The 12,708-nt window shown below is 38.4% G+C and overlaps 1 protein-coding gene across 7 annotated transcripts in view; it reads left to right on the top strand.

Annotated features, from left to right (window-relative positions):
- Positions 1–1,157: 1,157 nt before the first annotated feature.
- bptf (bromodomain PHD finger transcription factor) overlaps positions 1,158–12,708 on the top strand; it is a 50,917-nt gene continuing 39,366 nt past the window's right edge. For 4 of the 7 annotated variants that reach the window (XM_079829738.1, XM_079829742.1, XM_079829741.1 and 1 more), the window contains exons 1-3: positions 1,158–2,100; positions 3,743–4,568; positions 11,719–11,939. In XM_079829738.1, the coding sequence (XP_079685864.1) occupies positions 1,617–2,100; positions 3,743–4,568; positions 11,719–11,939 (1,531 nt within the window). In that variant the 5' untranslated portion in view covers positions 1,158–1,616. The remainder of the gene's footprint in view (positions 2,101–3,742; positions 4,569–11,718; positions 11,940–12,708) is intronic. The other 3 variants (XM_079829739.1, XM_079829744.1, XM_079829740.1) reach the window with 2 other exon arrangements.

Genomic DNA, 12,708 nt, shown 5'->3' on the forward strand with positions numbered 1-12,708 from the left:
GATGCAAAGATGAAACAGTTAAATTGACACATAAAATAAAGTGCACGCAGTTCGGACAAAGCACAGTGCTCATTCAGTAAATGCACAGCTAAACAGATGTGTCTTGAGTCTGGATTTGAAAGTGGCTACTGTTGGAGCACATCTGATCTGTTCAGGAAGCTGGTTCCAGCTACGGCTGGCATTATAGCTAAAAGCAGACTCTCCTTGCTTTGAGTGAACCCTTGGTATTTCTAACTGACTTGATCCTGATGATCTGAGTGATCTGTTGGGTTTGTATTCGATCAGTATATCTGCAATGTATTGAGGTCCTAGGCCATTAAGTGATTTATATACCAGTAATAATACTTTAAAATCTATTCTAAATGTAACTGGAAGCCAGTGTAAAGACCTGAGGACTGGTGTGATATGGTCATATTTTCTGGTTCTGCAGCTGCAGCTGTCTAATGGTCTTTTTGGGAAGGCCAGTGAGAAGACCATTACAATAGTCTGGTGATAAAAAAGCATGATTGAGTTTTGCCTGGAAACAAAGCATCTAATTCTTGCGATATTTTTCAGATGATAGTATGACGTTAGGATGATTTACCCACCATATGAGAGATAAAAAGGCCTGATATATTTTTAGAGTGATGGATGATGTATATGAGTATATTTTAAAATGTAATTTTCCAAAACAGTGTCACATGATCCTTCAGAAATCATTCTAACGCTCAAGAATTTTTTTTAAAAATTATAATCAATGTTGATAGTTGTGCTGATTAATATTTTTGTAATATTAATATTTTACTGTCACTTTTGATACATTTAATGTGTCCTTGCTGAATAAATATTTAATAGTATTAATTTCTGCCTTTTTTAATAAACTCTGTGCATATTAGAGTTTTACAGAGTATACCGTATGCAGATTTCTGTGTTGTTGCTCCCATTTTTTTTTATTTAAAACATTTAGATGCTGAAATCCTGTACATGCATTAAATAGCTATAAGATTCCCCTGATTTTATTTTAAGCTGTTGAGTGAATAAAAATGAATGAAAGAAAGAAAGATGATAGCCTAATACATGTTCTGTAATATCAACACCAACTTATTTTATTCAGTAGCAACTTGGATCAATCTTTTTCTGTCAACCCTCCATCTCAATGAACCGAGTGAAGGTAACACGTAGAAGAAAATGGAGAACAGCTGACAAGAGCCATTGCCTCAGAACAACACTAAAACCCACAAATCTACACGCAGAAGCACATTTTCACGTGCTTAAGACCCTAATGATAGTAACATGCGCTCTGGAAGCGTGTTGACAATCGCGAAACGCAACAAACACCGTGGTGAAAGTGGCCAGCGTTGAGTCTGAGCGCTGATCACGTGACTCCAGCACAGGCCTGCTGTCTGTTGTCAGCGGACGGAGAGGGAGGAAAGAACATGGCGGCTACGAGCGACCTGAAGCGGGGCGCCGGGCGTTCGTTTTGAGCTTTCTCTCGTTAACCGAGACCGGGGCTCCGCGGGACTAGTGCATCCTCGCCTGCACGGGATCAACTTTGCGGTGGTGCCCGAAATTCCGGGTTTGGTGCGTGTAAAGTGCAGGGAAAACGCGAAACTGAAGAGAATAGATTTTTATCCATAATGAGGGGGAGACGAGGCAGGCCGCCCAAAGCGCAACTGATGCAGGAGCCCTCAACGGGACCGGTGCGCGGTCTGAGACCCCGACGGGGCTTGCGGGCGAAGGTGAAAGTTACCTCCGACGATGATTATGTCACCCCTAAACGAGGGACCCATCATCTTTCTACACGAGGCCGGAGAAAAGCGCGATCCGCGGTATCGAGGGGCAGAGGAAGAGGCAGGGGAACGGCCAGAGGCAGGGGGCGGCGGAGCACCGCGAGCGGGGTGGTTTACGACGACCACGAGAGCGATGATGATGATGAAGATGCGGTTAGTTTGAGATCAGAGGAGGAAGAAATAATCGAGGAGCCTCTTACGGATGAAGAGGAGGAGGAAGAAGAAGAGGAGGAGGCCATCAACGACGAGTCCGACTACCTGGAGGAACTGGACGAATTGGATGAAGACGATGCGAGTTACTGCACGGAGAGCAGCCACGGCAGCAACGCAGGTACGAACCATCTTCATCGATCTCACCACCGACTGATCCGTGTGCTGCAAAGAGTGCCGAACGAGGCTTAAACTAGCGCTCTTTTGTTGACCAAAACACTCAAAATGGATCCTGGTGCTTTTCTATGCTGGCAAAGGCCGCGGGTTTAGCAATTAGCTTTAGCGCGAGACCAATTTATTGTGTTGAAATTGCAATTGCTGGACGTAATCGAGATATTAAAAGCCTTGGAATTAAATACTAAACTGTAAAATGTCACGGTACACCAGTAGAGCGGTTTTTAATATCAACAAAAAGTTAGCTTCACTCGTCAATTATGTATTTGCTAACGTTAGCCTGTTAGCGTGTTACATCCAGACACCCTGTGCATTGTGTTTTAAACGCTATTAAATAATGTTTGTTGTTATATGACTGTGTATTTGAACGGGTTTAGACTGTAACGGGAACACTTTTTTAACCTCGCATATGAGCACACCAGAAGTTAGTTAGCCCGTCATCTTGCTAATTGATTTCGCGCTGATAAGGTAATTTATTAATAAAATGATCTGCATATTCCATAAACTTGTTTAAAAGTACGGTCGAGTGTTATATGCAGGTGTTTTACTTACTATCCACCCTCATTTGCATGAGGCTATGGTTGTCTGACTGGTGTTTTGGAGCACCAAAGCTGAAGTGCAGCTAATGACAGGGCAGCATGCGGCCGATTGTTTTGAAATCCAGCGCCAGTGCCTTTGCACCTGACGCGGGGAGGAAGTTTAATTTCGACCCGCTACTGTGTCATGTCCACACATGACGTCATAATGCCATTTATGATGTAGTTTATGAAGGTTTTGTTGCTGTGAGGATGATTTACCCGCCACATGAGAGATAATTAGGCCTGAAATGTTTTTAGAGTGATGGATGATGTATTAAACATGAATTGAAAATAGTGGCCTTTTATTTGAGTATATTTTAAAATGCAATTTACTCCTTTCAGCATCATTACTCCAGTCTTCAGTGTCACACGATCCGTCAGAAATCATTCTAATATGATGATTTGCTGATCAAGAAACATTTCTTATTATCATTTTTGAAAACGGTTGAGGAAATCGTGATAATTTTTTTTTCAAGATTCTTTAATTAATAAAAACGTCCAAAAGAAAGACGTTTATGATGTTAGAAATCCTTTGTGTCGTCATACATATCCTTACTGTCACTTTTGATCAATTTAATGTGACCTTGCTGAATAAAAGTATTCATTTCTGACCCCAAACTTTTAAACACTACTGTGAACATTAAAACATTTTTTTCAGAGATTATAATATTTTTTTTTATTGAATTTAAGTATTCTGTATGCAGATTTCTGAGTTGTTGCTTCCATTTAAAAATAAAAAAATAAAAACACATTTATATGCTGAAATCCTGTACATTTATAACCTGATTTTAATTTAATCTTTTGTCTGCATGCATCATTATTATATTCATGCACATTATTTTTATCGACTCTAACATGACCTTCTCTAATTTTTAAACATAAAATGAGTCAAAGTTTCTATATTACATGATAGAATTTCCTCCTTGAAAAAACCATGTTGTCTTTAATTTGTTCCTCATTAGAGCAGTCACATCCAGCAAACAAAACTGATTCTGATTCTTTCTGTTTTAGTAGGTCGTAAAAGGCCAAGACCAAGGCGACCACCTTCTCCTATTCTGGAGCAGAAGGAGATTCCTTCTCTGGAGCTGCCCAGTTCCTCCGAGGACCTTCTCATTCCCAACGAGCAGCTACTCAACGCATCAGCTATCTATGAGGTCCTTCGCAGTTTCTGCACCGTCTTGCGTCTCTCTCCTTTCCGTTTTGAGGACTTCTGCGCTGCTCTGGTCGGACAGGAGCAGTGCACGCTGATGGCGGAGACGCACATATGTCTGCTGAAGGCCATCTTACGGGAGGAGGACACCTCCAACACCACTTTCGGCCCTGCGGACCTCAAGGACAGTATCAACTCCACGCTCTACTTCATTGACGGTATGACCTGGCCAGAAGTGGTGCGTTCATACTGCGAAAGCGACCCCGAGTATCATCACGTGCTCCCTGACCTGGAGGGCGAAGACTACCCGTTCAGCCCTTTGGAGAGCAAAGTCAAGGTCTTGCAGTTCCTGGTGGACCAATTCCTCACCACCAACCTCGCCCGTGAGGAGCTCATGTCCGAGGGGGTCGTTCAGTACGACGACCATTGCCGGGTTTGCCACAGGCTCGGCGACCTCCTGTGCTGCGAGACCTGCTCGGCCGTGTATCACCTGGAGTGCGTGAAGCCTCCCCTGGAGGAGGTGCCCGAGGACGAATGGCAGTGCGAGATTTGTGTGGCACACAAAGTGCCCGGCGTAACAGACTGTCTGACAGAGTTCCAGAAGAGCCGGCCGTACATCCGGCAAGAGCCCGTTGGTTACGACCGACATCAAAGAAAATACTGGTTTCTCAACAGGAGGATCGTTGTGTGAGTATTTAAATGATCAGTTTCATTATTGACACGTGTATTAAAGGATCTATAAAATGTGTTAACCTTAGTAAATGGATTAGCTATCATAAACTAACAATGGACAATATATTTTGACAGCATTTATTAACCTTTGTTAATGTTAGTTATATGGTTAGTTCACCCATAATTGAAAATTACTCCATGATTTACTCACCCTCAAGTCATCCTAGGTGAATATGACTTTCTTCTTTCAGACAAATGCAAATAATGTCCTGGCTCTTCCAAGCTTTTTAATGGCAGTGAATGGAGGATTTGATTTTGAAGCCCAAAAAAGCACATCCATCCATCATAAAAGTACTCCACACAGCTCCGGCGGGTTAATAAAGGCCTTCTGAAGCGAAGCAATGCGTTTGTGTAAGAAAAATGTCCATATTTAAAACGTAAAAACTAAAATAACTAGCTTCTGGCAGACGGCCTACACTACTCGACTTACTCCAAAAGAGTAACTCTTGACGCGATGTAGGAGTAGCGTAAGTTTTGACGCCTCTCGCGGTTCAAACAATTTGGCTGGGAAACAAACGCAAGCTCCTCTTCTCTTATATAGAAATCCTCAGACATTTCTCTTTTAAAAAAAATTCATTTTAGACTTCTAATTTGTGACCGGTGTTTTGTTTTGCTGCGTTCGTCAATACGTCAGGTCAGAAGTAAATATGTAAATCGATGTCTATGACCGTCTGCCGGAAACTAGTTATTTTAGTTTATAAAGTTTTAAATATGGATATTTTTCTCACACAAACGTATCACTTCAGAAGGCCTTTATTAACCTTTATGAATAGATGCACTTTTTTGGGTTTCAAAATAAAATCCTCTATTCACTGGCATTATAAAGCTTGGAAGAGCCAGGGCGATATTTAATATATCTCAGGTTGTATTCATCTGTCATATACACCTAGGATGGCTAGTGGGTGATTTAAATCATGGGGTAATTTTCATTTTTGGCTGAACTATTCCTTTAATAAACATGTTCATGTTAGTTCACAGTAGGCTTGCTAGGATAGTCGGTGTTGCCGGTGTTACCGGTGTCCAGACTCAACACCGGTTACATCACTTGCCCACCGTGGCACCGCCCACCGTCTTTTTGATTTTTTTTTTATAGTAATAAAATAATTTAGTTCAGTTAGAGAACAGACAATACAAATAAAAACTGAACGTATCTGCTTAATAAAGCAGGATCCGACCGTGAGTCTCGGAGGCGGCAGGAGTCATTCATCAGATTTAAGAGTGAGGAGCTGACTGAGATGATCACGGAAGATTTGGTTTCAAAGCGAAACGTAAAAGCGCCTATTTAAGGGAGTTTGTCATTTGTTTTGTTGTTGTGTTTTTCATTAAAAATAATAGGCTAATGAACCCACAATTCAAGCAACCCGCAGCCGAATTGGCGCTAATTAAAAACCGAAAGTAAAATGTGCCGGCCGCACAGAGCGCGCATTGTTTACTTTCGCCTTTTGCGCGCATTTATTTTTGCCGCGCGCACCCTCGCGCTCGTGCGGGCGCGTCGAGTATAAACGAGGCTTTACGGGCGAACTAACAGTGTGCATTCATGGCGTGCATCTCAATCATAGACTGATCAATGCTTGATCAGTGCCCTGACTACTGATTCTGAACTAGGGAACTGATTGAGACGCGCCCATGGCCTCACAGAGCACGCATTTACAGACGAGCTGTCATTCACGGTGTGTGCGCACTGGCGCGTTTTCAGTTCAGAGCGGTCGTGTGCATGTTACTTTCGGTTAGATAGAATTAGTGATTTAAAAGCCTCCGCCGGTGATACCGGTATTACCGGTGTTGTCACACATCAATTAAACGGTGGGAAAATTTCCTCACCGTCACATCCCTAGTTCACAGTGCATTAACTAATGTTCTTAAAAATATATTAGTAAATATGGAAATTAAGATTAATAAATGCTGCAGAAGTATGGTTCATTGTCAGTTCCTGTTAACTAAAATTAACAAATTAAACCTTATTGTAAAGTGTTATCATAAAATGATCATTTAATTATATATTTTCTAAAGACTTGGTTCTATCGTTCATCATGCATTTACATATTGTTGTTGACATAATGTGAACATTATTGTTATAACTAGAGGCTAAAGTTTGTGAGTAAACTTTGATGTTGGCTTGAGAAAGCCGTAACCTTGAGAGCGGGACTCGAATTTGGGTCACTTCTGTACAGCTGCGGCAAATGTATTATTTTGGCAGCTTTGGAATTCCAACAGTGCTGTTGCTCTGACAGCTCTAACAGCTCACTTTCCTTAGTTATTTTGTCTGTGGTCATAACATTTCTTACAGATTTCCGCTCGATTTAAATTAGATGCAGATAAATTATTAAATTACAGCTAGGCTTGTCACGATAACACATTTTGCTGGACGATAAATTGGCCCAGAAATTATTGCGATAAACGATAATATTGTCGTTCTGAGACCATTTTCATCTAAAATAATGATAATGGCATAATAATGCAGGTTCACCTTTTCAAAGAACAATAAACTTTTATTTCTAAAGACTATTTAACACTGAAAACGGAAAGAATTTTAAATATCCACAATAAATGAACAAAACAACCAAAACAAAAAAAGCAATGGACTCTCAGTCTGTGAACAGAAAAATGCACTTGAATGAACTGCTGGGAAAACTGCAACGGATGATTGTGTTTTAGGTAGTGCTGGGAATCGATAAATTTTTTTTACTAATTAATCAAATTTTGACAGCATATTTGTAATATGTGTTGTATTGTCATATTTTTATGGAAGAAGGCCAGTATCACTGATACTAATGTCTCTATGAAACATTATTGACGTTACATTACAGTATAACTGAAAGCTGCCAATTTCAACATTTATTATGCTTTAAAAAAACTATTTTTAATTTAAGTGAACTTAAAACAAACTCTACATAAACCCATTAAAAATAAATGTTATTTTTACCTGTGGCCTTCCCTGTTAGACATATACAGAAATGTAATAGTTATCAAACACCTTTCTTAAAGGGGCTATATGCAACTTTTTCCCCAAAATAAACGTAACAATAGCCTTTTTATTTTACCATTTATGACTCAAACATCTCCTGATGAGCATACTGACACCTTGTCCGCTCACAGTGGGTGCACCTATAAGCCTGTATCCTATTTTTCCGATTTTCTGGCGGGTAGGTTTTTCCCGCGCTGTCTGCGGATGTGACGTCACCACAGCTTCGAGAGCGAGCAGAAAATAAGAGCAGTTCTATTTTTTGGCCACAGGTGTCAGTCGCGAGTTTAAATTTCAGAAAAACGCATATAGCCCCTTTAACTGCATAAATAATAAATGAAATATAGATTAATCATCATTAAAGCTACAGTTTTCTCTGTTCCCGTTGTTCTTTGATGGACATTAATGACAGGCATCATCAGTGCTCCTGTCACTGTAAGAACAGCCGCGGATCTCACGCGCTTCTCATTTCCTCGCAACTCTTTAAGTTCATTTAAGACGTTATTTAACTAATTTAAGACGCCTAATATGAGAATACTAAAAATTATCTGTGTTGTTGTTATTGTTTGTTCATGAGCAAAAGAGAACTCGATGTGAGCAGGACACGAGTCTGTCTGTGCGTCGAGTGTGTATGTGTGTGTCAGTCAGAGTGTCCCTCGAGTTGCTGACATGAGACAGCCACACAGACAGGACACTGACACACACACACACAGACAGGACATTGAAATAAAGTGCATTCTCTTGTGTCTTGTCGCACTTAGGAGCATTTACATGTATAAGAGCGTGATCATATAATGTAACGCTCTGCAAAAATGGATATAAAAACGGATGCTGGAAATTATCGCGGCCAGAAAAATTATTGAGCTCATTTTTTTTATCGTGCGATTTAATTGATTTATTGACTATCGCGACAGGCCTAATTACAGCACAGTAAGAGTACATTTATTTGAATTAATTAGTGAGAGAGCGATTGTGTCAATTATTCCTACTGACTCTATTGTGAAGCTGTGGGTTGTATTAGTTACTTAAAAAGTAGAATAATCTATGTTATAACTGTTACTTTATTGATAAATCATAGAACAACATTGACAATGGGTTTCATTATTGTTATAATCATTGAATAAATAACGATTAAGTTACTTTTCAACTACTTCCACTTTTCATTGAAGAAAGTTAACATTTCATAGTGATGTGCCAAATACATTTAAAAAAAAATCAAAACACCAAAAACTAAATTAAATGTACATTTAGCTGAAAACCAGACTCACCCTACATGTTGTTAATTTATATTACGCAGTACTTAAACATATAATTCCCAGTTCGCCTACTTATACTATGACCTAAAAGTATGTACTCTTTTTGTGGAGGAAAAAGTACATACTTTTGAGTGGGTAGTAGAAGAGAATGCAAGCTTTGGGACATACTACTTCGTCATCTATAACGGACTCTGTCGCTTATTTGCGTGCATCCCGTCACCGTTTAAACTGCCCTGTCAATCATCATCACAGTTAAAATCCTCCACATTCAATTTCATTTCCTACCGTATCAGAGAGAAATGTAGTAGCATGTTGATCTGCCATTCGTCTTTAATGCAGAGACTACTCTAATGTGTTTGCAATTTAAATGTAATGATGCATTTAAAAATTAATGGCCAAACGTATCATTACAAAAGTTCACAAGGCTGTTGCAGTTGAAATAAAATGTGGATACATTGAATAAATATATTTTGGTCGGGTTAAATACTGATAATTGATTACTCAAACCCCTTTATCTAAACCTCTCTACATAATCGTAGGACGCGCACATCCGTCATGTTTGTAGTTTAACACTTTTTATCTGCGTTTGTAGCTCGAATCAAAGACTGACAGGACCGTGGCGGAGGATTCGTTGCGCAACAGAAGTGTCAGACAAATTTCTATTTGAAAAATGCGAGTTCAGCACCACCGCTCCCTATTCCCAGAGTATGCACGAAAGTGAAAGTAAACGCGAACGAGCATTCAAAGGGCTGCCACTAACGACTATTTTTATAGCGATTAATCTATCGACTAATTTTCAATAATTTTACTTAAAACATTAATTTAACTTGCAACGTTGGCCTTCAGTAGTGTACTATCTAAAAGTATTAATGTTAACAAGCCCTTGACAGAATGTAAAACTAAAAGAGTACAAATTTAAAAAGGTACAAATTTGTAAACCAGAATATCAGCAAATACTTTTTATATAGAATAGTGTTGTCACGATACCAAAATTATGACTTCGATACGATACCAGACTAAAATACCTCAATACCGATACAGAATCCATACCATGGCAAAAAACTGTAAAAGTTATTGAATAATATGACAGAACTTACTATTCATTGTTTTATCATTGTTTTATGGTTAAAAAACCCTAAAAACTCACTTGGCTGGCATGTTCCTGCCCTGCTTCAAACAGAATATTAGGTCCGGCCCTTTAAGAGCTGCACGGACCAAAATCATTGTAACACCCGATGTCTCTTTCAACTCTGTACACGTTCACTAAAGACATATCCGACTGCGTTTACCCGAATACTCAGGAATATTCGGAACCCCGAATGCCAGGACATGCATTTTTACATATTTTTTTACCATTCAAACCCAATTATCCGGCCGTGGCGCACTTTTCTGTTGCTTTCTTTTCCCTGAGCTGCGCGTTTATATATTACTGTTCTGAGAGCTCACACACATGTTCTCACTCCTGCTGTCACACATCGACGCAAATTATAAATACTGCTCTTATTAGAGTGCTGTCTAAGTGCCGGTACTAATACAATTTAATATCGTACCCAACTTACCCAGTCAACTAAAAATATTGAAATCGACTTATTAACAGCGTTGACGCAGTCGATTGTATCGACCAATCGCGACAGGCCTAATTCAAACGCGATTTCAATACATTATTGCTGTTTGAAAGCAACTCCCCGAGGCATGAGAATATCTCTCAATACGAAAGCTATCTGTGTAGTTGTAACCATCTCTTGGCTCTGTATCATGCTTGAAGTTAAATTTGGTCTCTATTTGCACTTTGAATATTCAGAATATTGAGTACTTTGATTATGGTTGCACTTATTTTTTGCACTTGATCTATGATCAATTTGTGGGAAGGAGTTCAGTTAGGAGGTCAACCTTTTACAGTACTTGAGTATTGCCTTTTACTGCATATGATAATTCATACTCAGAAAGTAGAACTTAAATGACATTCATTACAAGATGATGAGTTCAAGTTAAAACATTTCAAATGCACCTGCAAACAATTTTTCTAGTCATGTATTTCATCATTGAGGATTTCTTAAAAATACTATGTAAAAAATCTTGTCTCGTTCTCGTGAACCCAATCTCATGTCTCGTGAGATAAGTGTCTCATCACACCCCTAATCCATAGGCAGCAACTTCATTGCAACTTTCAAGTCTCAGGAAGGTAGTAAAGACATCGTTAAAATAGTCCATGTGACTACAGTGGATCAACCTTAATGTTTTGAAACAACGAGTAAACTGCGTAGGAGGCTGACACCGATAAGAAGAAATTGTTGAATAAAGTTGTTATTTTTGTTTGTTTTTTGCGCATAAAAAGTCTCTTCATAACATTAAGGTTGAACCACTGTAGTCACATGGACTATTTTAACGATGTCTTTACTACCTTTCTGGGCCTTGAAAGTGTTAATTAAATTGCTGTCCATGGAGGGGTCAGAGAGCTCTTGGATTTCATCAAAAATATCTTCATTTCTGAAGATGAATGACATGAGGACGAGTAATTAATGACGGAATTTTCCTTTTTGAGTGAACGAACCCTTTAAATAATTACCCGTATAATTACACCGTAACAGGGACACCTTAAAATAAAGGGTTACATACACATTATTTTACAGTGTCCTTCTTACATATCTTACATGTACTTGCCATAATAACAGTAAATTATGCATAATTACATGCAACTAACCCTCAACCAACCCCTAACCCTATAATAAGTACTTGTAGTTAATTAATATTACTTAGTACTTAAATATATAATTACACTGTAATGTTGACATCTTAAAATAAATTGTAACCAAATAAAGTATAACCAAATATGGTTAAAAGTTCGTAAAGTGCCTGTGTTTAATGTATGTAACCTGATGCATTTCAGAGAGGAAGATGGCGAGGATGAAAATAAGCAGACCTGGTACTACAGCACTAAAGTCCAGCTGGGGGAGTTATTGGAGGTTCTGGATAAAGGGTTCTGGGAGAATGACCTGTGCTCCGTGCTGGAGGAGATGAGAGAGGAGATCCACTCTCACATGGACAGTACTGAAGAGCTCACTAACAAGGCCCGTGGGAATAACAAGGCATACCTCACCGTTGCCAATGGTAAGAAAATATATTAATCAAAGCTCATATATATATATATTACCATCTTGGAAATACAATTTTTTTTTAGGATGTGCAAAGTGAGACAACCACAAACTGTTGATAAGTTCTTCATTTAACTTGAAATCAAGTTTGTTTCTTCCTTTTTTGTTTGTTAAAAAAAAGAAGCTGTTATTCTGTTCATGTTTATGATATACTCATTTCCTTTGGGAATCATGAATATTATGGTTTTAATACAGCTTACACAACCACTGAACGTTATGTTCCTCCAGTTTTTAAGCAGATGCCTGATCATTCCTGATGTCTGACTAACTGATTTACTTATTTATGGACACACGTGTTGTCTGAATCAACATAATTTTAAAGTTTAAAATAAAGTTTTTTTTGTGGAAACTAGTCATTTTAGCAAACCACACTCATTTTTCCCCTTTTCTAAATAGTACATGACACTTCTGGTCTTTAGTCTGCTCTGTTGAAGTGGGACTCATTTAATTTATTTAAGTTAAGCCTTTTAAGACTTTTGCACATTTAAATAAAGCCTTTTCAACAAATATAATTTATTTCAATTGACTTGTTTTAGTTATGTTAAACGGACTTAATTCCATTTAGTAAAGCACTTTTAAAGTTGTTTTTTAATTTAATTGTATTAAATATATACATATATATATATTTTTTTAATAGCTTTTTTAATACTTATTTTATTTTTGTATTAAAAAAAGATTAATGCATTGCATTAATGGATAATACCATTACACATTTTTTGAAAATG

This window comes from Gobio gobio, assembly GCF_949357685.1.
Source record: "Gobio gobio genome assembly, chromosome: 1".
NCBI lineage: Eukaryota > Metazoa > Chordata > Actinopteri > Cypriniformes > Gobionidae > Gobio > Gobio gobio.